Below are 27,914 nucleotides of genomic sequence, written 5' to 3'. Positions count from 1 at the left end.
AAAGGGGTTCCGGCAATTTTTCGGTAAAACCCTTGTAAAAAGCTTTTATAATACCTGGTTAAGTTTTTCCGTAAAAATATTTCCCGCCAAGGATTTTGGCAACCAGACAAATTTTTTTGCGGGAACAGGGGACCTGCAATTTTTTCTATCGTTATTTTTTTGCCGAGATAATTTTTGGCGGGAAAACTTTGCGAGGTATTTTAAACGTTTTTTCTAAGGTATTTACAAGTGTTTTGTAAGGTTTTACAATGTATTTTAAAAGGTTTTACAAGGTACTTTTAAGGTTTTATAAGGTATGCATTACTCTAAAACCTTATAACAAACTTGTAAAACCTTATAACTTGTAAAAACCTTATAAAATAGCTTGTAAAATCTTATAATATCTTATAAATACCTTGTAAATACGTTGTAAAACCTTTTAAAATACATTGTAAAACCTTATAAATACCTTGTAAAAAACCTTTAAAATACCTTGTAAATTTTTGGCGGGAAAAATTTTCCCGCCAAAAATTTAACGCCAAAAAAATTGCGGAATCACTTTTCCAACAAAAAAAATTTTTTGGCGGGAAAAAATTTTACGGGAAAATTTTACAAGGTATTTTAAAGGTTTTACAAATTTTTACAAGTGTTTTGGCGGGAAAAATTGGGGGATCACTTTTCCCGCCAAAAAATATTTGTATTTTGTGGACCTAATTTTGTTATATTTCCTTATATATTTATGATATCTTTTATTAAAAGAAGGGTAATTTAGTCATTTTGTACATAAAAGGGGTATTTTTAAAAATGGACATCCAAAGGGGGCATTTTTGAAAAGGGGTATTGAAAAAAGGGCATTTTTGTGAGTCTCCCTTTCTTAATTTGTGTGAAAAAACCTTAAACGACAACTAAAACGAAACAGAGAGAATATTATTTTTTTCAGTAACATGACTTAGTTTCTCAATTATTTAAGTAGCAAGATTAATTTCGCTGAAAAAACAGTAACAAGATTATTTTACTAACACATCATTTGACTAATTTATTAAAGTTAGTGTTTGTTATGAAAAATAAGAACGATTTTTTTTATTTTATAAAATGATTTTACAAAAACTCCAAGTTTTTATCATTGAATCGCGAGATATCAAAACCAAAAAATATATATTCATTAAAATATTTTAAATTAAAATAATACTATATAAATATCATGCAATAACACAACCGTTTAGTCCACAATAAACTTACCAATTCAATTTTAAATATTTGAATGATTTATATTATACAAATAAAGTTTCATTTACGTCATTCATAAGTTCATGCTTATAGATTTTCGGTTTCAATTTAATCTTTATAAAATATGAAAGAATTGTTGATGTTGAAATGCATAAACTATATATATTTATATTGTTTACTTTTCAATAGAAAAACACAATGAATTTGATATTAATTAAAAAAATTATAAACTTTCTTATTCAAAAATCCGTGATATTTAATTTTAGTAAGTTTAGCTAATAAGAATAAGTACTATGTGGAATTAAAAGTGTTTGGTAAGAAAGATGGTAGAATTAAATAAATAAAAAAGTTTCTAAAAATTGTGGGTTTGACACATTATCACAAAAAACTCTCTTTTAATATATAGAGGAAATATATTTAGTTGTTGGTATATGTCACTTAATCACGCCTTCATGTGTTCATTTTGAAAAAACGCCTTTATACATGCTGAGATTTTTTCCATTGGTATTGATATATTCTCGATATGGAAGGTGATAAAGGCAAAACCTCCGATGATCAAAAGAAGGATGTAGCTCTCTAGAATCCCTAATTTTCCGCGATTTTGTTCTCTTTTCTAAGTGATTAGAAGTTTTTATTCTCTTGATTTTGATAGATTGAAGAGAAACGGTATGAACGAAAAGCGTTCAAAGCGCTTGACATTGAAATTGGTAGCCGATTTAGAGAAGGAGCTTATAAAAAGTAATACCAAAACCCTCCCTTTTTGTGTTCTTTAATTGTAGAATTATGTTTCAGTTGTTAAATTGTGTTTTAATTTTTTTTGGTTTGAAGTCGTGGCTCTTTAAGCTATGTTGAAAAGAATTATCTTGAAAAACCACATCTTATTGGAGCAAGATTTTGCTTGATTCTAATCTCTCTTGGTCTGCAAAGAGACCAGAAGAGACATGGAGAAAATCTAACACGATCTTTGTTTACAAACGTTATCTAGAGAATTTTGAATCTAAAGAACATGCCAACTCTACTCAACACGATGCTATTCCAAATAAGCAAGTAACACTCCACACAAGCCTTGGAGACATTAGATTGCCAAATCTTTTGTGCTCAAGTTCCGAAAACTGCTGAGGTAATCTCTGATTGAATGAAATATTTTTTTAATCTTTTTACTAACATTTATCTTTGCTTTTGCAGAATTATTTGGGACTATCTGCTCAAGTTTACTATAACAACACTACTTTTCATGGAAATATTGCCGGTTTTGTTATCCAAAGTGGTGATCTTACTAGTCTTGGCAAGGGAGTTAACAACATTTGGGGCAAAGACGTTGACAATGATATTGTTGATTCTCTCAAGGTAAAAGACTTAGATCTCTTCTCGAAAGTGTTTTTCTCTTGTTAATGCCATTATCTTTTCTTGCAACACAATGCAAGAGAGATCCTTGCTATGGCAAACAACGGGCCCAACAAAAACCTAAGCCAGTTTTACATTACGTATAAGAAACTTCTATAAGTGCATACTGTACTAAGAGTTCTAAGGATGCACACGTTTGCTGGAACAAGCTGGAAGCTGTTTCACACTGAAGAATTGATCACCAATACAAGATTTGTTCAAGTAAGGCATCAACATCAAAATCAGAATTACTATCACAGAGCAGTATCTGAATATGAGTGTTATTATTGTGGTCGTCATTACAAAAGTACTGTTACAGATATGTAAATTGAAGAAACTGTTGAAACATGGAAGGTTCTATCCACATCAAATAAGAGAATTACAAGTCTACATTGCAAAATCCAATCTGTATTTTCATGTCGCCTATACCTATATCCGATGATGCTGGTACAACCAAGCCTTGGTATTTTGAGAGTGGAGCTCCACGACATATAAAACGTCAAAAAGTTAGTTTTAGTAAATTAGTCATATTTTTTTTACTAGTTATATTTTTAACATGCTAATGATATATAGCGGAATCATTTATCCAAACGTAAAAATTTGATAAATAGTTTGAATTGTAAAATATATCAAAACCACTTTTCCAAAACGTGAACACGTGGTATACGGTATACCATTCCTAATTGATTACAAAATATGTTTAGAAAACATAGAAAATTAATTTTTGAAAATCTCTTACTACTAATTGAGGCCTCTCAAGCCATCCACATCATCACTTTCCTCGTAATCTGCCACATCACCTTCTATTTTCTTCAACGAGAACTCTTCGCAAAATCAAATTGTGATGCAATGGGTAATAATACGTTAGGTTTGAAGGAAGGAGCGTCGATCCCTATTCCCACAATTGATTGTAACGTTGGTTTTCACTTTCCATGTTCTCATGAATCCACATAAATCAATTAAATTCAGAGCACCTCACCACTCTTTCGCTAGATTAAGATTTGATCATCTAAAAATCTTCTAGCTTTACACGCTCTATAGTGAAATTGCCTTCCAATCACGCATCATTTTTCAATTCTGTCAGAAACTCAGTTTCCGACATAACCACGATATTGTTTTACAATTGGGATGATCGACGAGAAGGTCATGAATCCGAACGAGATTGATACGATAAGCAGATCACAAACAATTCCCACCAAGATTTTCCTTAACTGCGTGTCTCTCTTTGATTTAAAGATCCAAACGTAAGTTTTGATTTGGTTTTCTGGAATATATATATAGCTACATATGATGTTATGGTCTCAACGAAGCCCTTTAAAAGGACTAGATTGGGTTTGGAGATTGACATCCATGATTTGTTATATTCTTTTCATTTTATGGTTTTAGAGTTAGCTTCCCGCATAGGTAAGTTCTTTTCAATGATTTAAAAACATGCTATTCAATTTCTCTACAATTGAAATTCCAGTACACTCTCGTAGGTTCGTTTTCTCTAAAACTCTATTCACCAAGTATACTTTATAACATTGTCTACGATTCATACTTAAAATGTAACACGTCTTCTCACTTGCATTGATGTATCATGTATATATGCAGATGGGAAATGGCAATGGCAAGCGTTTGTTCGACATTCAAGAATCATAAGCACCTAACCTCATAAAACTAAAGTGGGATCCATCAGAAATAATTTACACAAAGTTTATCATCGAGATGTTAGTGGCACTTTACTTTGTTCCATTTAGTTTTTCATTTTACGTGCTTCTTTCTTTATAATTAAAAGGTTCAATACACTAGACTCCAGTTTCTACAATAAAACTTACTCATATTTACGACTTGGTTTAGTTACAAAATGGTCATCTATGCCATGCCATGTATTGTATATTTCAGGTTTCTAAAGGCTTCAGAGGTCTCAGGTATCCAAAATAATGTGTTTCAAATCTACTTTCTTTAACCACCTACTTAACAAAATCAGTTATCTTACTCTTCCATTCAATTTGGTCTTTATATTGTGTATGTGCACATTCCATGGGACCCCTTAATTATTCTCCTTTTTCTGCTTCAGTGGTGAAGTGGTGACATAATGGGAGTGGAAGCAAAAACAGAGCACAGAGAAATTATGATTGACCTTTTCAAGTTCATCCATTTATGCACATATATATAGTTATGCCTGTTTTTGTTTGTCATTTCCTCTTACAAATTTCTGAAGCATACAATTTGGCATAGGTAAGAATTAATATAAATTTTGTATCCTCCATACATTTTGGAGTCAGAGACATGATAACACTTCACTGAATAGATACGTTTAGAGATGATTACAACGCTTATGAATCAATGGGGGATTGGCCATCAACAAAATTTTGATTTGTTTGCTATTGTATTTTTATTTTATGTTCCCACAATATTCTTAGTGGTAATGGTAATGACGTCTTAACTTACAGAAATTGTAATATGTTTCTTCTTCATTGTGAATTTAGATGCAAAGAAATTAAAACATACTGACATGAGAAGGACATGATTCTGTTACATGAGAAGGACGTGATTCTGTTACATGAGAAGGCCGTGATTCTGTTACAAAAATCGAAACCAGAGTTTAAGATTCAAGGATGGGTTTTAGATTCAAGTAGTACTCCCTATAGACTTTGTGGTAAAAATGTTCAGACATAATATCATGAATTTTTTCTACTTATACCAAATAATACAAGAAAAAATTGTTGGTGCTTCGATTCTTGGAACTGAACCATCTTCAATTACGAGGCACATAGCAGGAAGTCAAGTATGCTCATAAGCATAAACAACAAAGTGAACAAACCCTGAAAATTCTTATATTATAGAGTTATTTTCCATTTTTGATATAATAAAAATAAACATCGATATATTACTGTAGAAATAATGTAATTTGAAGCTTCCATAACCAGAATTAGAAGTCATTATAAGATCCAAAAAGTACAAACAAAGTCACCATTTTTATTGAGCTTGCTTCTTCCACCTTCAGCTATATACGACTCATACATAAACCCTGAAAAATCTCACTAATTTCTCAAGAGAAAGTGTGCCTCTGATCACATTGACTTTACTCCTTCGCAGTAGCATCATCATTTGCGACATCCTTCTTGTCCGTGGTTTCCGCGATTTTCTCGTCTATGCTTCTAGAAGTTTCATCATGGGTAACTGCGGGAGCTTCTTCTCCAGTGTTTGTAGACAGACCTTCCGCAGAGGTAGCCTTTGTTTCAGAAGGTTCTGAACTATCTTTGTCTTCTCCACCCTTCTTTTGAATGGTGCCGACTTTGACATACTTGCTCATGAACTTGTATTCCCAGTCTTGTAACGCCTCTAGCTCAAATGCACCAAGACCTGAGATATCTCCAGTCAAGTCTTGATCCTCAAATGACATCTTTGCCAGAGCTCGGCTTGCATCTTTCCCTGCAAACAGAGCATATGGCCCACCTGGTCCATAAAACATCCTGCATGACCAGTAGTAAGAGTTAAGTAGAGTTTGAAGATTGAAAAACTACAGCTTGAGACATGTGAATATGATTCATATAGATATGTAGTACAGCTGATGAACTATGTACAAGAAAAAACAAGTTATGCATACATATACATCGACATGTATGTGCGTTGATGAGTGTGTCTGTGTATGTCAGCACTATGAACAAGCAAAATGGTATGATCACTCAAGTGATTATCTCATCTAGCCCAAAACCTAATTACCACGACGAAGTTTTCTAATGGTATTATAATCAAACAATCAAACAAAATCCCCAAATTTTCACATAATTAACTAACCTAAACCCTAAATCTCGAAACTATTGGATTAAATCGTTTATTTCTGGTAATTAAACTTGAGATCATTTGGATTCAAACCATAATTTCATGAACAAGTAAAGATTCTCATTTCTCAAGTAATACCTGCTCTGGGAAACATCATAGATCTGACCCTTGATCGCCATAAGAAGGGGCTTTTTAGAATCAGAGCCATCATAAAGCTTAAGCTCTTCCTCAGTGATTTCTCCGAGCTGAACCGGCGGCGGAAGAGGCTCCGATTGAGGCTGAACCTCCAAAGAACGAGGTCGGTGAACTTCAGGAGAAACGAAGAAACCGGAGACGACTTGGTAAACGGCGAAAGCGAGAGCTAGTACGGTGAAAAACGCAGCTGGAGAAAGTCCAGTGTAAGCTGTGATTGTTTCCTTCAACGTCTCCCATATTTGCACAACCATGATTTGAGAGCTATCGAGAAGCGAAGAGAAGAGGGCGAGAGAGAGAAGAGAGCGAGAGAGAGAAGAGTAACGTTTTGTGTTTTAATTTTCAGATTTTATGATTTATTTGCGATCGAGAATTAAAACATACTATAATATCTTGAATTTTGGTGGTATTAAATAAAATAAAATGGTCAATTACGCAACAAAGAATTTTAAACGATTTTTTTAACAGTCGTCGTCCATAAATGACCGTTGATGTTCAAAGACGAACACAATTAGAAAAATAAATATATTTCTAGAGGTACTTTTTTTTTTTTATTCTGAAAATATGTGTTTTCTTCGTGTGACAATTGAAATATTATTACAAATTTTCTAAACGTTTTTTTAAGAATATATCGTTACACCTAACTAGTGGTGGCTGAGTTCGATAAAACGGTGTCGTTAATGCCGTCGGAGAAGAGTGGTAGGTAAGAAATCGGTTGATGATTTGCTAAATAAATGTGACTAAAATCTTCAATTACTTATTTTGCTGTTTATGTAAGTTCCAAAAATTATCAAGAAAAACCAAAATAAAATAATAATATTGAAAGATTATTGTTTTATTTTCCTATCTGGTGTCAAGGTTGGTGATCAAAAGTTGATCACAACATACAAACATTGGCATTGCCTACACATATATACACATAATACGATTCAAATCAAAACAACCCACAAACTCAACAGTAAAAGATGAACAAGAAGAAGTTAAGTCCTTCACAGAGTAAAAATCACAACACCCATCAAAGATGAAGAGAACTCACTTCATCAACCTTCCAGTCTCCTTCCTCATACTTATACCATCTCACAATCCCTTCATCACTCTCAGTCCTCTGACACATCACACACGTCTTGTGCTCCATGCAAGTCAAGAACTTCTTTAGCCTCGCTGTTTTCTCCATTATCGTCTTATCCAGCTCTCTAACAATCACTTTCTGCTGCGGTTGCCAACCGCTGTACTCCACTAGGTGAGAGTGTGATATGTTGAGCACTTCAAGGCTTGGTAATCCGTCAAGGATTTTCATGAGTGCTTCCCGCTTTATCGCCGAGCATCTGATGCTGAGGGTTTTGATGTTTGGGAGGCAAGTGATGAGCGTGTTTGCAAAGAAGACCTCGAATGGACCCATGATCTTCAGCTCTTTGAAATTCTTGCAGTTCTTGGCGATTTCTGTTAAGAGATAAGGCGGGTTTGCGATGCTCGGCATTGTTAGTGACTCAAGATCTTTCCAGATTCTTATCGCTTTGCATATACCAGTCTTCTTTATTCTGTTCCAAGCCGGTAGGACCACCCGTCTCAACCCTGGACACCTGCAAATATTCAATACAACAAATTTGTGAATTTTTAGCATTTCCAAGAGTCAACTCAATTGTAATTCAGCAATTTCGACTAAGAGACTGAACCAAATTTTGACTAAAAGCTGGTGAGTAGTGACTTTTTTAATAACCAAACTAAACCAAACTTCTGTTCTACCAACAAATCGAAAGAGTGATGATTTTGGACAGAGATCAACCCATAGTTAACGGCTATGATGAAACAATTTGGAAGACAAATTAGTGGAAGAACAAAAAAGACATACCTTTCAGCGGTGTAAGTAAGCTGATCATCACTCAAGAACAAGTTGAAATGAAAAATCAAGGTCCTCGTGTTTCCTCCGCTAAGGTTCATGGAGAGTTTCAGGATACGGGTCAGGGCCTCATCAGATCGGCGTTCCACATACACATAAGGCTCTAATGGGATCTTGATGAAACTAGATCTCATGTGAGACAGATCAAGAGTCTTCCATAGAATCGGATCGCAACAAGCAGCTCTCCATCCTCTACAAACATGAGCTAATCCTGAAGTCAACTCAAAGACGCTAAACTTCTGGAAAATTCTTACTAAGATGTCAGTGTCCAACTCTTCCCATCTCCGAACTCGACGACTCTCATACTCTTCTTCCATTCTTTCTGTGCCCTAAACAAGCATTAAGAAGGTTAATCAACTGTTCTTATTCTTCACAAGAATCCAAGTATTTCTCAAGCACAACTTCCATGATACCATCACAAGATCGTAGCTTTCAATCAATGAGATTTCATTACTGCTATAAGAGAAACGAACCAAACAGAATGAATCTCATAAACAGAAATCAACTATGATAATGTTGGAGTTTAAGTCCCAAAGAGAAAGACTTTTCTTCCCTCAGGTAAAACCTATATAACAACAAAAGCTCTCTTATATTCTTACATGATTATCACAATCGATCTTCATCCATATTTATCAGAAAAAGGAAACACCAACCATTAAAAGGAAAACTTCCGTATCAGAAAGTTAATCTAGTTCAGCAAGGAATTGAAATCAAACATAAAACCAATCTACAGAGGACAAGTCAAGAGTCTCAAATTCAAAAGATTGTGGCCAAGAAATTGAAGATCAACCATTAAAACTCAGAAGAAGATGAAAAGACAGAGAATTTGACAAACCAGAGGACTAAAGATCGTAAAACGCAGTAGGACAAAGAATTAAGCGAAATCTGATGTAAAGGAATCGAATTTCGAAAACCTAGAGGACTAAGACCGTAAACCCCTAAGACCCTGTCAACAAATCGATCTGATCTCTTGACATTCCCCAAATCAGTCGAACTACGAAACGTATAGATAGATCTCGAATCGCCATTTTCTCAATTCACAATCGAACAAAGAATCAAACGAAACACAGAAATGAATTAGATCGTAAACAAGAAGCTGAAGCACGCAAAAGGGCACTGAGAGAAATCAAGAACCTTCAGGAAGAGAGGCAAATCGTTTGGCGACGACGACACCGTTACAATCTCTGTCTCTCTCTCTCTCTCTCCAGCCAATGAAAGTAGATGTCTAGATGATATGAAAAAAATATGATAAATCGGTTTGGTTTTGGTTTGACGGAGTATTCGGACAAAACCGGTCTCAAACTCAACACAAACCCTTATCTTTGGGACCAAAATTCTTATTGAGGTTGACTCATTAGAAAGTAGTTAAATCCGAGGGTGTAAAAGACTTTTGAAGAATCTAACGGCTGATATGCAACTTTGGTAGGTGAGTGTGTTTAATCTATCAAGGGCGGCGACGCGAGAGAGATAAAAAGAGAGAGAATAGTGAGAATCTCTTTGTATCTTCTTCACTTTCCTATCTCTATCCCCAGACGGGCCGACCATTAAAAGGAGTCTCTCGCTTTCTCGAACTTCTCTATCCAAAGGCGTCGACGGTAAAAACCCTTTTCTTTGCTACACTCACTCTCTTTCTCAGTCTGTTTTTTAAATTTGTTGTTGTGTTTCATTGAAGAAGCTTTTAGGTTTCTGTTTCTCTGTTGTATGAGCTTTTTAAAGGTTGAGTTTTTTTCTCTCTATTTCTCATGGCGTTTGGTTTCGTTTCTTTTGGTGGTTTCATTTTGAGTTTGCAGAATCTGGGTACTTCTCATTTGGTTGTATTGATATGCAAAAATGATTACTTTTGAGATTAGGGTTGTGTATTCGCGTATCGATTTGTTCAAAGATGATTACTTGTTTGCTTTGTAGTGAAATAGACTTTATCATTTTGCGTTGCTTTGGAGTTTGGAGATAAGAAAGCTTTGTGACTCTTTTCTGCTCTTAGTTGGTGAATTCAAATAGTGTATTTTTGTGTCTGAGCTCTTTCTGTAAACGTGTTTAAGAGAATTAGCTTAAAGTCTTTCTGTCTTTTAGAGTTGTGGTAACACTTCCCAAAGTTGGTGTCTTTTCTTGTTCTCTGTTTTGGTTAGATAGTATCTAAGTATCAGTGTTTGGCATTTGTTACACTTACTGAACATAGCTTTCTGATTGCGTGTAACTTTGTCTTTGTATGATGTTTGTGTTTTCTAATCATCTTTGCACTGAATAAAAGGCCAAACTTTATCTCTGTGTTTTATTGTATTTTGGTTTAAGCCAGTATTGTGCTAGAACTGATGTTTTACCATTATCCAATGCAGCCTCCAACACATCATGGCTTGGTGTGTAGCTGTTTTGAAAGCTCCTTTATTTGGTCCCGGAAGGCATGTGCAAGCCGAAGAATACAGAAAACCAAGAGGGTGTGTGAAGATGATGTGCAATTTTCAAGCACCTGGTCTGAGAATTCAGGCCAAAGAATACAGAAAACCAAGAGGGTGTGTGAAGATGATGTGCAGTTTACAAGCACCTGTTCTGAAAATTCAGAGTTTTTCAGGGTTAAGGGCCCCCAGTGCATTAGATTATATGGCAAGGCCTAGTCCAGGTTTCCTTGTTAAGTTTAAACGTGCAATATCATCTCGGAGAGAAAAGGCTAGCCGATGTGTACCCAAAGCAATGTTTGAGCGTTTTACCGAGAAAGCAATTAAAGTCATAATGCTGTCTCAAGAGGAAGCTCGGAGACTTGGCCATAACTTTGTTGGAACTGAGCAAATACTGTTGGGTCTAATTGGAGAAGGGACTGGGATAGCCGCCAAGGTTCTTAAATCCATGGGGATCAATCTTAAAGATTCACGCGTGGAAGTGGAAAAGATAATTGGGAGAGGCAGTGGATTTGTGGCAGTGGAGATTCCATTTACTCCTCGCGCAAAACGAGTACTGGAGTTGTCACTAGAGGAAGCTCGACAACTTGGTATGGATCTGTTTCTATTTATCAATATTTAGCCTTGGAGCTTGTTATGTGTTGTGCAATACATAAGCTTTCTTGACTGATGAAGCTAACTAATTCTTCTCCATTTGGGAAATGTTTTGCTATTTTGAAATCTAGGGCATAACTACATTGGTTCAGAGCACCTTTTGCTTGGTCTACTTCGTGAAGGGGAGGGTGTGGCAGCTCGTGTCTTGGAGAATTTGGGTGCAGATCCTAGTAATATCCGGACACAGGTAAATGCACCAAATCTGGATTCTAAGATTAATGTTATGTCTTAGTAAACCATTTCGTTATTACATTTTGAGATACATTTATCATTTTCAGGTTATACGCATGGTCGGGGAAAACAATGAAGTCACAGCAAGCGTTGGTGGGGGAAGCAGCGGAAACAGCAAAATGCCAACACTAGAAGAGTATGGGACTAACTTAACTAAACTAGCAGAGGAGGTACTAAAAATGCGTACTCATTTTAAGGAGACATGTTAATGCTTGAAGGTTTCTGCTAAAATTTGGTTTTTCTCTTTCTATGGCAGGGTAAACTGGATCCGGTTGTTGGAAGGCAGCCACAGATCGAACGAGTGGTTCAGATCTTGGCTCGAAGAACCAAGAACAACCCGTGTCTTATTGGAGAACCTGGAGTTGGTAAGACAGCAATAGCGGAAGGACTTGCGCAGCGAATTGCTAGTGGTGATGTTCCTGAAACAATCGAGGGGAAGACGGTAAATATTCTCCCGTTGGATCATTTTAATGAACTTCAGAGGCTTAGTTAGAGTGCATAAATATGTATATATATTTACTTTCTACTTTTTTCTCAGGTTATAACCCTTGATATGGGTCTTCTAGTGGCTGGAACGAAATACCGTGGAGAATTCGAGGAAAGATTGAAGAAGCTTATGGAGGAAATCAGGCAAAGTGATGAGATAATTCTGTTTATTGATGAAGTGCACACGCTCATCGGTGCAGGAGCCGCTGAAGGTGCGATCGATGCTGCTAACATCTTAAAGCCAGCTCTAGCAAGAGGTGAATTGCAGGTAAATTTTCTCAATTCTTTTTATCAGTCTAATGATGTCAAAATATCAATTAGAACTGTAAACTCAAGTTTTACGAAATGTTCTTTTTTTGTAGTGTATTGGTGCAACAACATTGGATGAGTACAGGAAGCACATTGAGAAAGATCCGGCATTGGAGAGACGTTTCCAGCCTGTGAAGGTACCTGAACCAACTGTAGAAGAAGCTATACAGATCTTGCACGGCCTGCGTGAGCGCTATGAGATCCACCACAAACTTCGGTACACTGATGAAGCCTTGGTTGCTGCTGCACAATTGTCACATCAGTACATCAGGTTTTTGTTTTATTTATTTTCAGTCTTTCACCAACACAGAACATTGTCTTTAGACAAATTGCAGCATTATCTGAACCCAGCTTCTTCTCTTGAATGAACAGTGATCGGTTTCTTCCCGACAAAGCGATTGACTTGATTGATGAAGCTGGGTCTCGGGTTCGACTACGCCATGCTCAGGTTGATATTTGCATGTATCTCGGTTACCAAAGAAATCTGTGTTTTATAGCTACTTGAGCTGATTCAGAGAACGTTTGCTTAGGTTCCTGAGGAAGCTAGAGAGCTTGAAAAGCAACTCAGGCAAATCACCAAAGAGAAGAATGAAGCTGTGCGAGGCCAAGACTTCGAGATGGTATCGATTTCAAGTGTTTCTCACTTTCTATACATCCAAGATTAATATTTACACTTCCTGAGTTATTCTTTTGACAGGCTGGTTCTCATCGTGACCGTGAAATAGAGCTCAGGGCTGAGATAGCTAATGTTTTAGCTCTAGGCAAAGAAGTGGCCAAAGCCGAGAATGAAGCTGAGGAAGGAGGACCTACTGTCACGGAATCCGACATCCAACACATTGTCGCTACATGGACAGGAATCCCGGTAGAGAAAGTCTCGTCTGATGAATCTAGCCGTCTTCTCCAAATGGAGCAGACCCTTCACACACGAGTCATTGGCCAAGATGAAGCTGTTAAAGCAATCAGTCGGGCTATCCGCCGTGCCCGTGTTGGGCTCAAAAACCCAAATCGTCCTATCGCCAGTTTCATCTTCTCTGGTCCAACTGGTGTTGGGAAATCAGAGCTTGCTAAGGCCTTGGCTGCTTACTACTTCGGTTCAGAAGAAGCAATGATACGTCTCGACATGAGTGAATTCATGGAACGACACACTGTTTCAAAACTCATTGGTTCACCTCCTGGTTACGTAGGATACACAGAAGGAGGTCAGTTAACGGAGGCGGTTCGACGCAGGCCGTACACACTTGTTCTCTTTGACGAAATTGAGAAAGCACATCCCGATGTTTTCAACATGATGCTTCAGATCCTAGAAGACGGTAGACTAACTGATAGCAAAGGAAGAACTGTCGATTTCAAGAACACTCTTCTCATCATGACTTCAAATGTAGGAAGCAGTGTGATCGAAAAAGGTGGTAGAAGAATCGGGTTTGATCTTGACCATGATGAGAAAGACAGCAGTTACAACAGAATCAAGAGCTTAGTGACTGAGGAACTAAAACAATATTTCAGACCGGAGTTCTTGAACAGGTTAGATGAGATGATTGTTTTCAGACAGTTGACAAAGCTGGAAGTCAAAGAGATTGCTGATATAATGCTTAAAGAAGTGGTGGCGAGACTTGAGGACAAAGAGATTGAGCTTCAGGTAACTGAGAGGTTTAAAGAACGAGTGGTGGATGAAGGATTTGACCCAAGTTATGGTGCGAGGCCGCTTAGACGTGCGATTATGAGGCTTTTGGAGGATAGTATGGCGGAGAAGATGCTTTCAAGGGACATTAAAGAAGGAGATTCTGTGATTGTTGATGTTGATGCGGAAGGAAGTGTGGTTGTGTTGAGTGGTAACAACAGTGGACGTGCTGGTGGTTTTACTGCTGAAGAAGCCATGGAAGATCCAATTCCTGTATTGTAGAAGGAAACAAGGGTTTTTCTAGAGATTATTGTTTCAAGTGTTATTGAATTGACTATTAAGTCTCTTTTGATTCGTATTTTGTACTTTAATCTCTTTGTTTCTGGATAATGATTGTTCGGGAACCATAGAGAATTTCCCACACAAAAAAAAATAAGCAAGATTTGGTTAGAGTTGATTTGAGTCATATAAGTATCAAAATTGAGATCTAATCAAATATTAACGAGGTTCAATTCTTCTATCCCATCCTCGAAACATGGTTTATTAAAACAGTAAGGGTAACACTGAATTTTTTGTAATCAGTGTTTTGATGTATTTTTTTTTTTTACTCATTGTTCTCCCAAAATTTTTGGACTTGATTGCAAAAATACGAATACTGCTTACACACTCAAGTGTGAAAACTAAAAGGGAAAGAAAAATACAATGGCACACAGATTCTTCGTGAAACTTACATGAAACGAAATATACAGGACGAAAATTTCTTCTCCCAAAGAGAGGAAGAGACTTTACTATGAATCAGCATCGAGATCGTGATTCGAAGAAGTAGGCGATGGAAGCTGATCGATTTCTTTTCGAGAAGCTTCCCACAACTGTTGCTCTATTCCCAGTTTTCTTAGCTCTGTCAACCCTCTTTCCACTGACGACAAACAAATGGGAAACTTTAGTTTATCATCATTATAAATCTACTCCTCGTTAAAGCTTTTAAGCAAAAGAATCAGATATTTAAACGAAATGGCTAAGTCCAGTTTTACCATCCAAGGCATCATGAGAAGTCGTCTGGGATTTCCCACTGCTACGGCTGATCCATAACTGGACACGTTCCTCTGCAATGTCATCTTCCACACCGTGCAACTTAGCTCTTCCCCAGAAGTACATCAGCCATGCCTGCATTTTGTAATTGTAGGAATCAAGACGATATCTTGATTTAAAACTGGTAAGTAAAGGTTCCACGTTGTTTGGACTCATAAGTAACGTCATCCAGTACATAGATCCAGACACGTCCCAACTGATGTTTCGATGTGGTTACTTTTTGTCGGATATTATCTTTCTATGTGATGATGATATACAACATTGATAATGTGTGGTCACCTCAAAATCAAGGCACTCGATGAAGGATTTAGGCTTTTAGCTGGAAAGTGTATATCATGATGAGTGCAAGTGTTAAAGTACCTGCTTAAAGGCAACATCTTCTTGTTCCGCTTCACCCAGTTCTGCATTTAAAACAACAAGACAACATTGTAAAAGATTTCATGATATGGTTGATTACGTCTACATAAGATTATTTTATGTGTAGGGCAGAGGTAAAATTTGAAACCACAGAAGATCCTTTCAGGTAGGGGACATCGACGCAACTATTTACTCTACTAAATCAACAACTCATGCACAATGTCAAAGACAGAGCGGATGTGGCTGGACTCTTTTTTTTTTTTGGTTAAAGATGTGGCTATACTTATTGCAGCCCTTCCACAACACTCAAGGTGTTCAGGGTTCGACCCCAAGAACCTCTACAAAAGGGTGGAAAACAAAGAGAACAAAAAGACCTTTATCTTAGGATTAGAGAGACTTTTCCCTTACCATATGCATCGATAAATCTGGATTCTCCATGACCTTTGGAGTCTGTAAGATAAAGAGAAAACAAAAGTTCAAAATTTTGCTTTTAGTTATGCCTTCTTATTAAGAGCTTAAGTATCTAAACAAAAAACAGATTACTCATCCATCGTTTAAACTTTAAAGAATAGAAGCGACAAAAAAATATATTTGTCATTGTGCATTATCTGGTGTGCTCGCAAATACATTACATACCAGAAACAGTTTGACGAACCAAACTCAGCTTTCTCTGCTGGGCGAATACAAGCACAACAGCATCCTCCACCTGAATTTCAAAAGAGAGAAGAAGATTTAAAAACGTAGTCCTTGGAGATATCTGCTAGGTGACAACACTTTATAGGTAACTCAGAAAGAATTATGGATACCTTTAATGATGCTAGCTCTCTTAAACCCATCTCAACTGAAAGCATACTTTCAATATTTCCTTCTCCAGTTAGATCACTCAAATCTCTAGCGGCCTTACTCCGATCATTCCCACCTGCATTATTTCATATGCTGATAAATAAAAAAATTTACAACAACAGCGAGGAAGCAAATTGTTTAACATTTTAAACTATAGGAGACAATAGACGAGCCTTTATCCCAGGATAACTCCTTCGCCTTCTGTGCTGCAGAGGTGACGAGCTCAAATGGAAGAGGAGCCAACGCTGACCAGTGCTCATGCCTGGATGGTGCAATATCCGCACAAATGCCTACAGAAGCACACCATAGGAAAAGCAAATATCCGTAAATTTGATGTATAACTACCACGAGTATATGCCATGTTGAAGGAAAATAAAAAGTGTATCATGATAATATTTTCTTTGGTTCAGAATATAAACTCTTTTTCTTAAGAATGGATGAATCACCTACCATGTTGCACAGCCAAGCCCCAATACCGGGCAAGCCAGCATCTCTTCAGAACTACTTCTTCCTAGATAATTCAATCATTCATAAACTCAGAACCTTATAAATTATTGGTAGATTACGAGACCAAAGATTTATTGACAAACCATTTCGTCCTGTGTTAAAATCATCCTCTGAGTCATTGTGCGAAGAGACTTTGCTTCAGACTCTGCTTCTTGAAGCCGTTCTGCAGCAGTAGTAGCCTCGTCTTTCAAGTTCTGAACATAGCAGAGAAAAATAAGACATGGTTTCATCATGCAAATAAAAGTGGTACATCTCATGGAAAACAGTACATCAGTGAACCTTACCTCAAGTTCCGAACGTAGGGAAACAATTTCATCATCCTTTCCGCTCTTTTTCTGTTTAGCAGCATTTAGAGCAGCCTGTAAGAGGTACAAATTTTCTGCACAGCTTAAATTGTATGTTTTACATAATGGTGGAGAAAGAAACTCGACTAAAAGAAGACTACATCTGAGCAGCAAAATGGATTGAGGGTACTAACCTCTCTTTGACGCAACGCTGCTTCTTTCCTATAGAAAGACAAATTCAACATGAGCGATTAAAACTATCACCTTATTTTCTGGAAAAGAGAACAACAAAAGAGAAGCTAAAGAAGGCACAGGCTCCCACCTGCTTAACAATTTCGCCTCCAGGGACACTCCTTCTCCAAGAGAGGCAACCTTTTGGAACCAAAAATAAAAACAAATGAAACCTTGAACAGATGCCAATAATATACAAGAATAATTCTGCATGTGATAGACAGAATGGTTCATATTTACATTTTCTCCTTAAAACAAATCTAAGGATGCAGAAAAAAAAACGAGGTGGGAGGCTGCTTCGAAAAGATAACAACAAGATATACAAAGAGATTTAAACAAGTGGAGTAATTTTTTCCAGTCCGACTTTCAAGACGCAATATAAGTGAAAGATGGACTACTTAAGACAACTAGTTCACATACCTGTTTCTCGAGCTCCTTAGCCCTAGCTTCTGCTTCCACCCTTTTTTCTTCCGCACGACGAAGCTGTAATCAAGAATAGTTGTTATGCACAACAGAAGTAAACAGCTTTATTATACAATATAAAATTCAATCGCAGAGATCAAACCTTCTCCAGTACATTCTCATTCTCCTCTTGTAGCATATCCAGCTGCATTAAGAAATGAATCAGCCTGAAGTCAACTCTTCTGACTCATACACAAACTCTGATTTGACTATAATTTCCAAGATGTAACTAAATTGACCAGATACCGCAAAGGTTCAAAAGAAACAATCACATACTTCATCACGGAGAGCTGAAGCTTCCCGCTGATCACCCTTTTCTTTTGAATTTACTGATGGTACATCAGCAAAAAACCTAAAAACATCAAATATCCAAACATCAGACGCAAGCAGCACAACCAAAACCAGCGGGGAACACCATCTATTTGAGAAAAGAACCCATTCATTTCCCATTTCTCATGACTTTATAGCAAGCTCTATTATTAGGCTTTGAGGACAAATAATTTAGTCAATGAAAAAACATATTATACACCAACTCCAAAGACTAACCACACTGGTTTTGACATATTCCACTAAGCCACACGTTCAATCGACTACCAATATTTGAGAACTATAATAAGAAGCACAATCTTAAGAACTTCAAAATGAGAAAGCAAAAATGTTTTCACCTTTTATCTCTGCTCCTAGTTGGAGGATCAAGTGGAGGAATAGAAACCGGAGTTTTCACCGACACCCTACTAGGCGGCATTAGATTAGGAATCGGAGTCGGAATCGTGGATCTAGCAGACATTGACGGCCTTCCGGCCGAAGCAGAACGCACTGAAGGCACTTGCTCGGCGAAGTTCCTGCCTAACTAATCAAAGCACAAAAAAAGAGAGAGACTAATTAGCCCTAAAGAACCAAATTCACCACAGCTACAATCAAATCAAGCTGATCTGAACTAATTCTATAAAGCTAGAAGACGGAATTCACCGCAGGAGACGGCGATCTAGTTCGGGGAGCAAAAGAAACAGCCGGCAAATTAATGTTTCCGTTGCTGCTATTACTTCCAGTAGAGGAAAGAGAAGAAGGTGCATGACGAGCAGGTTTCAAAGACGGAGATGCGAATCTGAGACTTAGATCTTCATCTTCATCTTCATCATCTTCGTCTCCGTTGTCTTTGTTCTGCAAGGCCATAACCTTAGCCAATCGTTGTGCCGCCGCTTTAGCAGCTACGTTCTGAGTCCGTTTGACAGTGGAGAAACCTCCGATACCACCGAGTTGCTTCCGGTGAGCAGGAGACATCGCCGGCGATGTGGTTTCCGTACTGTTCGATGATTCGCTCCACTGGCGACCATACACTGGGCTACCCGCCCTCCTCCGATCCATCAGAGTGTTCGTGAAGTTACTAATTAGCTGGATGCAATCGCTGTATTTAAGCGAGCAAAAAGAAGATGAACCAGAGAAAATGGATTTTTCTCGGGGAAAAGCTAAATTTTCTCGCGAAAACGGAAGGGAAAAAAAACGTTGGGTGAGATTTGGAGAAAAGTGTTGAAATAATAGTGACGTCAAAACGACAGCGTTTGATACGGAGAAGAGAAAAACACATGCGAGCTTTCAAAGGCAAGTGAGAGTCGATGGTAAGATTATAGTTTTTTTTTTTTTTCCTGATAATAATAAGATTGTAGTTAACAAAATCTTTAATCCTTTCCACTTAATCTGCGTACCATTTAAATACAAAAATATACAACTGTATGCTGTATCTAAATCATACTATATGTGATATTTTAATACAGTTTATAAAGAGATTTTTTTCTCTTCTTTTTTGGTGAGTAGATTTTTTTCTCTTCTAAGAGAAACTTAATATAGTTTCTTGGTGTTATTTACACATATTAATCAAATTACATGAATATTATTCGGTGTGGACAGTGTCATTATCCAGGTTACTTATCCGTCCAAGGGTGAAATTTTTACAAAATCAATAATTCAAAGCACATGGGTTGATGATTCGGTATCAAAGACTTAAACATATGTGGAGAATTAATTATTGAAAACCCTCAATCCCTCTTGACAAGAAGAATCCACAAAGGTAATTAACAGATGAAGCTAGTCTTCTTGAAGCTGGCAACAAATGAAGTTCTTGCCATGCTTGGATTAAGTTTTCTCAAAGGTAATTAACAAAGTGCTCACTCAAAAGTTCGAAATGGGTAATGGAATAATGTTAGTGTTATTAATTTATTAGTATATATATGTTTCTTTTCAGTGATTTATTTGGTATGCAAATCCTCGTTGACACGTAAAGAGTCGTGACAAATCAATATTTGACTGTTTTTGTCGCCGTCATCAGTCAATGGTAAAAGATGCAAATAGTGAGGGGGGTAAATATGACATTTCAAAAACTCAGCACCTATAAAAACGTCAAATTCGATTCCACCAAAAGACAAACCTGAGATTTTTTTTCTTCCAAAGAGAAAAGTCAAAAACCAACACAAGGATTTGAATTTTCTCTTCTTCTCCTTGGAAATGTCTGACTCAAGCAGATCGCTGATCCCGAGTTTCCTCTACTCGTCCGATCATCATCGTCTGTTTCAGTCGCCGGAGCCGTCAACGACCATGACTCATGTTAAATCACGGCCGTTGATTCCTCCGACTTCCTCATCTAATGGTACCAGTTTCGCCATCGCGACGCCGAACGAAAAAGTGGAAATGTACTCGCCAGCATACTTCGCGGCGTGTACGGTCGCCGGGATGTTGTGCTGCGGTATCACACACACGGCGATTACGCCTCTCGATGTCATCAAATGCAACATGCAGGTGAAGTTCCAAACCAACTACACTATTTGTAGTTAACATTTTTAAAGCTTCTTCGAAAGCTACGTATAATATTTGATGAGAGAAATTAACTTGGAATTTAGAATTTATTAGCGGAATAAAAAAACAGCCAATAACAATTTATTTGTTTGTTTGTTTGTTTACTTTGGAATAGTTTGGATTTGAATGGTAAATAGTTTAATGGAATAGAGATTAATTGATGATATAAATGAATAATTTTGTTCCATTCATTCTTGAAATAGTGGAATATTATTTGTTCTGTGGTTTACTAATCTGAATTTATATACTTTTGTCAAATGAATTATTCCATTTAGTAAAAGTTTTGGTAATTCCACTTTGTTGTTATACTTTCCACCTGCTGTCAACTTTTGAGTTTCTTGTTTTACACGGCATCGACTCTTCAACGCTGTCCAAGACTTTTCAATCTAATGCATGATCTTTGATGTAACACTCAGAGAGAATCTGAGTTTGATTTGATAAAAAAAAAAAAAAGACCCTCAGTTCTCTTGTTATTGCAGATTGATCCACTCAAGTACAAGAACATAACTTCTGCTTTCAAGACAACAATCAAAGAACAAGGGCTCAAGGGTTTCACCAGAGGCTGGTCACCAACACTTCTCGGGTACAGTGCCCAGGGAGCTTTCAAATACGGTCTCTATGAATATTCCAAGAAATACTACTCAGACATCGTTGGACCAGAATACGCAGCCAAATACAAGACCTTGATTTACCTTGCTGGCTCGGCCTCTGCAGAAATCGTCGCTGATGTGGCTCTTTGTCCAATGGAAGCTGTCAAAGTCAGGGTCCAGACTCAGCCTGGTTTCGCCCGCGGTTTATCTGATGGTTTACCAAAGATCATCAAATCCGAAGGCTTCCGCGGGCTATACAAAGGCCTTGTTCCTCTCTGGGGACGCCAGATTCCATGTAAGTCTCTAGACTCAAGAAAATGTAGAGTCATTAATTTGAGATGATGATATCAGTAAAAGAAAATTTGAGGTTTTGCAGATACGATGATGAAATTTGCTACTTTTGAAAACACTGTGGAGCTCATATACAAAAAAGTGATGCCTACCCCAAAAGAAGAGTGCTCAAAGCCAGTTCAGCTCGGAGTAAGCTTTGCAGGTGGTTACATTGCTGGAATTTTCTGTGCCGTCATCTCACATCCTGCAGATAACTTAGTCTCTTTCCTCAATAACTCTAAAGGAGCAACCGTTGCTGATGTAAGTAAAAAACTCCATACAAATCTTTACTCTTCACCAGAACATCAAACTTGTGGACACACACAGTGACAGAATTGATTCTTTCATGTGCTACAGGCGGTAAAGAGGCTAGGATTATGGGGTATGTTTACCCGCGGCCTTCCTCTTCGCATTTTCATGATAGGAACACTCACTGGAGCGCAATGGGTTATCTATGATGCTGTCAAAGTTTTAGCTGGATTGTAAGTTCTCATCACCTGCACTTAAAAGATATTCTCATCAATACTCAAATCATTTTAGAACCAACATATGAAAGACACTCATCACTTATACCTATAATTTTTTCTTAGGCCAACCACTGGTGGTGTTTCTCCAGCTACAACGCTTGCTTCATCTGTAAGTGCATAAAATTACAAGTACATTCCTCGCATTGCCGTCACATAAGAGCAATAAAAGGGAAACAAAACTCCCAATTATTATTCTTGTTATGTTTCTATTGTGTAGTATAGTATAAAAATGGTGTTCACTACATACATCTAGCTATTATGTTTCTGCTTATGGAAGTCAGTTTCAACAGAACCAATCCAAGAGGGACTACAACTCTTGAGATCGACAATGGAAAGATTTGTGTAACTTTTCAGCATTCCATATTTTATACATTTATGTTTTCTTATAAAAATTTTGAAAATGACAAAAAAGGTAAATAATTTACTAATGCCTATGCCCATGCCCTGATTAATTGATCTAGGTGCTAGGCTTCTACTGGACGCCTAACGATTTATTGAACATTTTCTGAAAACCGAAGTAACAAAAAAAGTTGCATTGTATCACAAGCAAAAAACACCAAAGCGCTTCATCTTCTTCTATCAATTGTCGTCAGAGAAGGTAGTCTTCTTACCGCAAGATACGCGGAAGATTTCCTTCTTATGAACACCAAAGAGCTTCATTTTCTTATTCGGTTTGGTCTCCAAATCATCTTCTTCTATCAGAAGGCTTTCTCGTCCAAGGTAGTCTTCATACCTTGAATAACAAAAACCCTTGTGATCTCTCCATGTATACCAAAAACTTCAACCAATGTGCTCTTGATAACAAAACTCAAAAGGCAAATAGTTAAAAAACTTACCAAAGCTTCTCTGCAAGGGTGTACCTAATTAGCAAAAATAATAGCATTAAACTTGTACAATGACACCAAAACTCTAACAATAAGTTAGAGAAACAAATCTCCATAACATGGAAAATCAATTTACTTGGGTCGGAGAGGGTATGGAGCTATCTCAGCCACGTCAAGAACAATACAAAGAAAGTGCAATCTTACTCCATTCTTTTTTTCCAGCGCCTACAGTACAAAGATTTGATCAGCAATGGTGCTTTCAAATAACTACTTGTAAATTTGACATCATAAGTATACACTACTTTTCATCATTAAACTAGTCTCACCTTTTGTGCTTCGTTAGCAGAAGCAAACTCAACAAAGCCACAGCCCACACGCTCATTCATGTGGTTTACAATAAGTCGAACACTAAAAACTTCTGCAACATCTTTGAAGAAATTGATGCTGTAAAAATGGAGGATAAAATATCAGTCTGAAAAACTTGCTCCAAGAACGAAAGAGGAAATTAAAGGTGCTACTTACATATGTGATATTTTAGTTTGGGGAGAGAGATTGGCAATAAAGAGCGTCTTTTTTCTTAAAGTAACTTCCTGAATATAACAGCAAGTGTGTTAGCACCACTCTAAGGAGAAAATGACTTAAATTGTATGTCAACAAAAAAGTAGATTCATCCCCAGAATAAGTTCATCTTTCGACTTTCTCACAACAGTTCTGTCATTACACGCTTAAGCGTTTCCTCTAAGCATGACATATATCAAGATAATAACGAGAGGTACCTCAACAAAATTGGAAGTTTCATCAAGTCCTTCCACTGCCTCATCTTCTTCTATCAGAAGGCTTTCTCGTCGAAGGTAGTCGTCGTACCAAACCTTGTGATCTATGCAATACCTAATTAACAAAAATAATATCATTAGTCTTCCGTAATGCCATCAAAAATCTGGCAATAAGTTACAACCAGTGTTACAGAAGCAAATCTCCATAACATGGAAAATCAATTTACTTGGGTTGTTGAGAAGAGTATGGAGGATCTGCCTTAGCCACATCAAGATAGATATCGCGTTTGTGCAAATATTCACCATTCTTTTCCAGAGCCTAGTATAAAAGATTTAATCAGCAATCGTACTTTAAAATAACTACTTTTCAAATGACTACTTAAATACATTTCATCATTACTAAACTACTCTCACCTTCTCTGCTTCGTTAGCAGAAGCAAACTCAACAAAGCCATAGCCAAGTTGCTTGCCCTTGCAGTTTACACCAAGTCGAACAAGAACAACTTTTGCAACATCTTTGAAGAAATTGATGCTGTAAAAATGGAGGGTAAAATATTGGTCATGAAAAACTTGCTCCAAGATCTAAAGAGGAAACTAAAGGCGCTACTTACATATCTGATATTTTAGTTTTGTGAGAGAAACCGGAAACACAGAGCATCTTTTTTCTTACCGCAACTGCCTGAATTTAACAGCCAAGTGTGTTAGCACGACTCTAAGGAGAAAAGAACTTAAACTGCATAACAACAAAAAGTAGCCTCATCTAAAGATTTCTCCCCATCATAAGTCAGTCATCTTTCGACTTGTGGCAATAGTTCTGTTATTAAACGCTAAGTGTTTATTCTGAGCCTGACATATTTTGAAGATAATTAGAACACATACCTCAACGAAATTGTGAGTTTCATCAAGTGCTTCTAGTGTATCATCTTCTTCTATCAGACGGCTTTCTCGTAGAAGGTAGTCTTCGTACCTGGAATATCAAAAGCCCTTGTGATCTCTCGAAGTACACCAAAAACTTCACCCAATGTGCTCTTGATAACATCCTCAAGAGCAAATAGTTAAATCCATTACCAAAGCTTCTCTACAAGATTGTATCTAATTAACCAAAATAATAGCGTTAGTCTACTGTAATGGCATCAAAACTCAAGCAGTAAGTTACATAAACAAATCACAATAACATGGAAAGTCAATTTACTTGGGTCGTGGAGTGTATGGAACTGTCTTAGCCACATCAAGAAAAATCTTATGATCGTGCAAATATTCACCATTCTTATTTTCCAGCGCCTACAGTATTTAAGATTTAATCAGCAAACGAACTTTCAAATAACTACTTGTATAATTTTCAGCACAAGTAGACACTACTTTTCAAATTACTTTTTCATCATTACTACAAAACTACTCTCACCTCCTTTGCTTCGTAAGCAGAAGCAAACTCAACAAAGCCATAGCCCACATGCTTACCCTCAGGGTTTACAACAAGTCGAACTCCAACAACTTCTGTAACATCTTCGAAGAAATTGATGCTGCAGAAATGGACGATAAAATATCAATTATGAAAAACTTGCTCCGAGAACTAAAGTGGAAATTTAAGGTGCTACTTACATATGTAACATCTTAGTTTGGGGAGAGAGATTGGCAACAAAGAGCGTCTTTTTTCTTACTGGAACTATCTGGATTTAACAGCCAAGTGTGTTAGCACGACTCTAAAGAGAGAAGGACATAAATTGCATAACAACAAAAAGTAGACTCATCTAAAGATTCATCCCCAGAAAAAGTCATCTTTCGACATTGTGATAACAGTTGTGTTACTAAAAGCTAAGCGTTTCTTCTGAGCCTCATATATTTTAAAGATAATAAGAAGAGGTACCTCAACAAAATCGGGAGATGTCTCCTCTTCTTCTATCGGAAGGCTTTCTTGTCGAAGGTAGTCTTCGTACCTGGAATATCAAAACGCCTTGTCATCTCTCCGTGTATACCAAAAACTTCACCCAATGTGTTCTTGATAACAAACTTCACATGCAAATAGTTAAATCCCTTACCAAACCTTGTGGTCTATGCAATACCTAATTCACAAAAATAATAGAGTTAGTCTTCTGTAATGCCATAAAAACTCTAGCAATAAGTTAGTGTTAGAGAAACAAATCTCTCTAACAAGGAAAATTAATTTACTTGGTTCGTGGAGCCTTTGTCACAGCCATGCTAAGAGTAAGCTTATTACCACACAAATATTCACCATTCTTCTTATCCAGCGCCTACAGTATTAAAAGATTGAATTAGCAAAGGCACTTTCAAATAACTAGCTGTAAAACTTTGCATCATAAGTATATGGTACTTTTCAAATGACTAGTAAAATACATTTCATGATTAAACTATAAACTAGTCTCACCTTCTTTGCTTCGTTGGCAGAAGCAAACTCAACAAAGCCACTGGACAAACGCTTACCCTCGCGGTTTAAATCAAGTCGAACACTAACAACTTGTCCAACATCTTTGAAGAAATTGATGCTGTAAAAAATGGAGGATAAAATATTAGTCATGAAAAACTGGCTGCAAGAACGAAAGAGGAAACTAAAGGTGCTACTTACATATTTGATATGTTAGTATGGCAAGAGACCTGGGAAACAGAGAGCGTCTTTTTTCTTGAGGGAACTGCCTGAATTTAACAGCCAAGTGTGTAAGCACAACTCAAAGGAGAAAAAAGATTTTAACAATAAAGAGTAGCCTCATATAAAGATTCATCCTCAGAACATAGGTCATCTTTGTGGCAACAGTTGTGTTACATGAGTAGCCATTTTGGAGACAATAAGAACGAGATGCTTAATTGAACATAAACTTGTATAATATATGCAACAAACAGTGCAATTATTTTAGATATCATACCTTCAGTGGAGCCTGATCAGACTTTGTCTTCAACAACTCGACCTTTCCTTTGATCTCAGCAAATCCTTTCGTTGTCTCCTGTTACATAAGTGTAGCCATTAGAACAGAGTGTAATTCTCAAAAAACTAGAGGAATTTGACCATCTTAGGTTACCTCGGATTTTTCCTTATGTTTCTTCAGAATAGGGTTGGTCTCCAAATCATCTTCTGGCTCTCGCTTACCTAAAAGAAGAGCAGCAAAAAACAAAACAAAAACAAGCTCTTCAGCTAGAGTAGCCTAGACATGTGTTTTTACAATACATTAGATTAGAAAGAGCCAGCCAAAACAAACCCAATAAATTAACTTCGCCGGAACTGGCCATGGAGAAGATGAAAACAGTGGCGGTTTATTTGCCGGGAAGAGTTCGTTGAGAGCAGCAAGATAAGAAGTTATAAATATCCTCGTTAAGGGTTTTCGCACTTCTTTGTGGGCCTTAATGGGCTACTAAGCTTCGGCCCAATTTTATTATTCTGTTTAATCGTCCGTTGACTTTTTTTTTTTTTTTTTTTGGTGATCGTCCGTTGACTTTTTTAATACAACCAAAATGGCAAAATCAATCTTCATGACCCCATAATTCCAGATTACCCAATCAACAAGAAAACAATGTTTTCAATCCCTGCCACAAGTCATTCTTTTGATCGCAAGTAACAACATACTCTGAATTCTTCATCCATTGCCAATGAAAATCACTGCTCTCTTGTCTAACTTCATATCCTCAAAACACGCAATCATGTGCAATTACTTAGCTTCTAGTTGAATTAGTTACACTACATATCTGGGGGAGAGAGGTCATCACCCTATTCTGATCCAAAAGTTTTGCAGAAAAATACCATACATGTATCCTCTTTAATGCGTGAGGACTTGTCCTTGGCCAATGGAGAGTTGAGCAGCGGAAGAAGCAACAAGAGCATTTCCTGAATATCACCAATTCTGAAGAAGCTGAATGCCAAACAGAACATAGCGTTTCTGACAGCAGGCAAGACAAATACTCATCAATTAAGCCGATAAGTCTAAAAAGAATGTTTTGACTTGCACAAGGATTTGAAAGAGAGATAAAGTGACACATACATTGTTCTGAACATAGACAGGATATTTGAACTCCCATGAAAGTGTTAGTTCAGATTCCAGATATGGACCCAAAATGTTTTCAGCTTTCAACCGCTAAAGTTCAAGCAATAAAAGTGTATCTCCCAAACACAAA

The 27,914-nt window shown here is 37.1% G+C and overlaps 6 protein-coding genes and 1 long non-coding RNA gene across 10 annotated transcripts; 3 read left to right on the top strand and 4 right to left on the bottom strand.

Moving 5' to 3' along the window:
• Positions 1-3,452: 3,452 nt before the first annotated feature.
• Positions 3,453-4,898, top strand: LOC110228684. Its single transcript, XR_002332151.1, has 2 exons — positions 3,453-3,833; positions 4,183-4,898. It is a non-coding gene; the product is annotated as an uncharacterized LOC110228684 (long non-coding RNA).
• A 540-nt stretch (positions 4,899-5,438) lies between these two features.
• On the bottom strand, positions 5,439-6,889 carry LOC9311999 (membrane steroid-binding protein 2). The gene is made up of 2 exons (XM_021025130.1): positions 6,496-6,889; positions 5,439-6,047 (listed from the first exon to the last, which is right to left on the bottom strand). Exons 1-2 carry the CDS (start codon positions 6,801-6,803, stop codon positions 5,657-5,659), a joined length of 699 nt encoding a protein of 232 aa, XP_020880789.1. The 5' UTR covers positions 6,804-6,889; the 3' UTR covers positions 5,439-5,656.
• Positions 6,890-7,360: 471 nt separating this feature from the next.
• LOC9313704 (F-box/LRR-repeat protein At3g48880) lies at positions 7,361-9,767 on the bottom strand. The gene is made up of 3 exons (XM_021025129.1): positions 9,581-9,767; positions 8,399-8,775; positions 7,361-8,129 (listed from the first exon to the last, which is right to left on the bottom strand). Exons 2-3 carry the CDS (start codon positions 8,761-8,763, stop codon positions 7,565-7,567), a joined length of 930 nt encoding a protein of 309 aa, XP_020880788.1. The 5' UTR covers positions 8,764-8,775; positions 9,581-9,767; the 3' UTR covers positions 7,361-7,564.
• An 80-nt stretch (positions 9,768-9,847) lies between these two features.
• LOC9311998 (chaperone protein ClpC2, chloroplastic) lies at positions 9,848-14,589 on the top strand. Of its 2 annotated transcripts, none has more exons than XM_021025122.1 (10): positions 9,848-10,041; positions 10,780-11,426; positions 11,562-11,677; positions 11,769-11,891; positions 11,978-12,163; positions 12,260-12,475; positions 12,570-12,787; positions 12,889-12,964; positions 13,047-13,136; positions 13,214-14,589. In XM_021025122.1, the coding sequence occupies exons 2-10, from the start codon at positions 10,793-10,795 to the stop codon at positions 14,414-14,416; spliced, it is 2,862 nt and encodes a 953-aa protein (XP_020880781.1). In that variant the 5' UTR covers positions 9,848-10,041; positions 10,780-10,792; the 3' UTR covers positions 14,417-14,589. The 2 variants fall into 2 exon arrangements, with proteins under 2 accessions (XP_020880781.1, XP_020880782.1); XM_021025123.1 differs by having other exon boundaries at positions 9,901-10,162.
• A 152-nt stretch (positions 14,590-14,741) lies between these two features.
• On the bottom strand, positions 14,742-19,421 carry LOC9313703 (coiled-coil domain-containing protein SCD2). 2 transcript variants are annotated; one of them, XM_021025126.1, is made up of 17 exons: positions 18,877-19,421; positions 18,573-18,757; positions 18,184-18,259; positions 18,011-18,052; positions 17,866-17,928; positions 17,537-17,586; positions 17,409-17,436; positions 17,215-17,289; positions 17,014-17,124; positions 16,874-16,934; positions 16,597-16,713; positions 16,387-16,499; positions 16,217-16,286; positions 15,989-16,030; positions 15,584-15,624; positions 15,166-15,298; positions 14,742-15,050 (listed from the first exon to the last, which is right to left on the bottom strand). In XM_021025126.1, exons 1-17 carry the CDS (start codon positions 19,270-19,272, stop codon positions 14,923-14,925), a joined length of 1,731 nt encoding a protein of 576 aa, XP_020880785.1. In that variant the 5' UTR covers positions 19,273-19,421; the 3' UTR covers positions 14,742-14,922. The 2 variants fall into 2 exon arrangements, with proteins under 2 accessions (XP_020880785.1, XP_020880786.1); XM_021025127.1 differs by having other exon boundaries at positions 18,573-18,753; positions 18,877-18,968.
• Positions 19,422-20,207: 786 nt separating this feature from the next.
• On the top strand, positions 20,208-22,554 carry LOC9311997 (mitochondrial phosphate carrier protein 2, mitochondrial). The gene is made up of 5 exons (XM_002877588.2): positions 20,208-20,697; positions 21,234-21,639; positions 21,721-21,935; positions 22,032-22,156; positions 22,265-22,554. The coding sequence occupies exons 1-5, from the start codon at positions 20,407-20,409 to the stop codon at positions 22,320-22,322; spliced, it is 1,095 nt and encodes a 364-aa protein (XP_002877634.1). The 5' UTR covers positions 20,208-20,406; the 3' UTR covers positions 22,323-22,554.
• On the bottom strand, positions 22,531-27,152 carry LOC110228297 (nucleolin 1). 2 transcript variants are annotated; one of them, XM_021025124.1, is made up of 22 exons: positions 27,005-27,152; positions 26,828-26,895; positions 26,675-26,752; positions 26,380-26,447; positions 26,182-26,299; positions 25,965-26,047; positions 25,835-25,858; positions 25,663-25,732; positions 25,398-25,465; positions 25,201-25,318; positions 24,991-25,079; positions 24,867-24,890; positions 24,678-24,765; positions 24,410-24,477; positions 24,213-24,330; positions 24,026-24,117; positions 23,802-23,913; positions 23,548-23,615; positions 23,352-23,469; positions 23,162-23,250; positions 23,038-23,061; positions 22,531-22,934 (listed from the first exon to the last, which is right to left on the bottom strand). In XM_021025124.1, the coding sequence occupies exons 1-22, from the start codon at positions 27,033-27,035 to the stop codon at positions 22,781-22,783; spliced, it is 1,770 nt and encodes a 589-aa protein (XP_020880783.1). In that variant the 5' UTR covers positions 27,036-27,152; the 3' UTR covers positions 22,531-22,780. The 2 variants fall into 2 exon arrangements, with proteins under 2 accessions (XP_020880783.1, XP_020880784.1); XM_021025125.1 differs by lacking the exon at positions 24,867-24,890 and having other exon boundaries at positions 27,005-27,151.
• Positions 27,153-27,914: the final 762 nt, after the last annotated feature.

This window comes from Arabidopsis lyrata (assembly GCF_000004255.2).
Source record: "Arabidopsis lyrata subsp. lyrata unplaced genomic scaffold ARALYscaffold_5, whole genome shotgun sequence".
In the NCBI taxonomy this organism is placed as follows: domain Eukaryota; kingdom Viridiplantae; phylum Streptophyta; class Magnoliopsida; order Brassicales; family Brassicaceae; genus Arabidopsis; species Arabidopsis lyrata.
The sequence above is the reverse complement of the archived record's forward strand: the minus strand, read 5'-3'. Positions and strand labels throughout refer to the sequence as shown.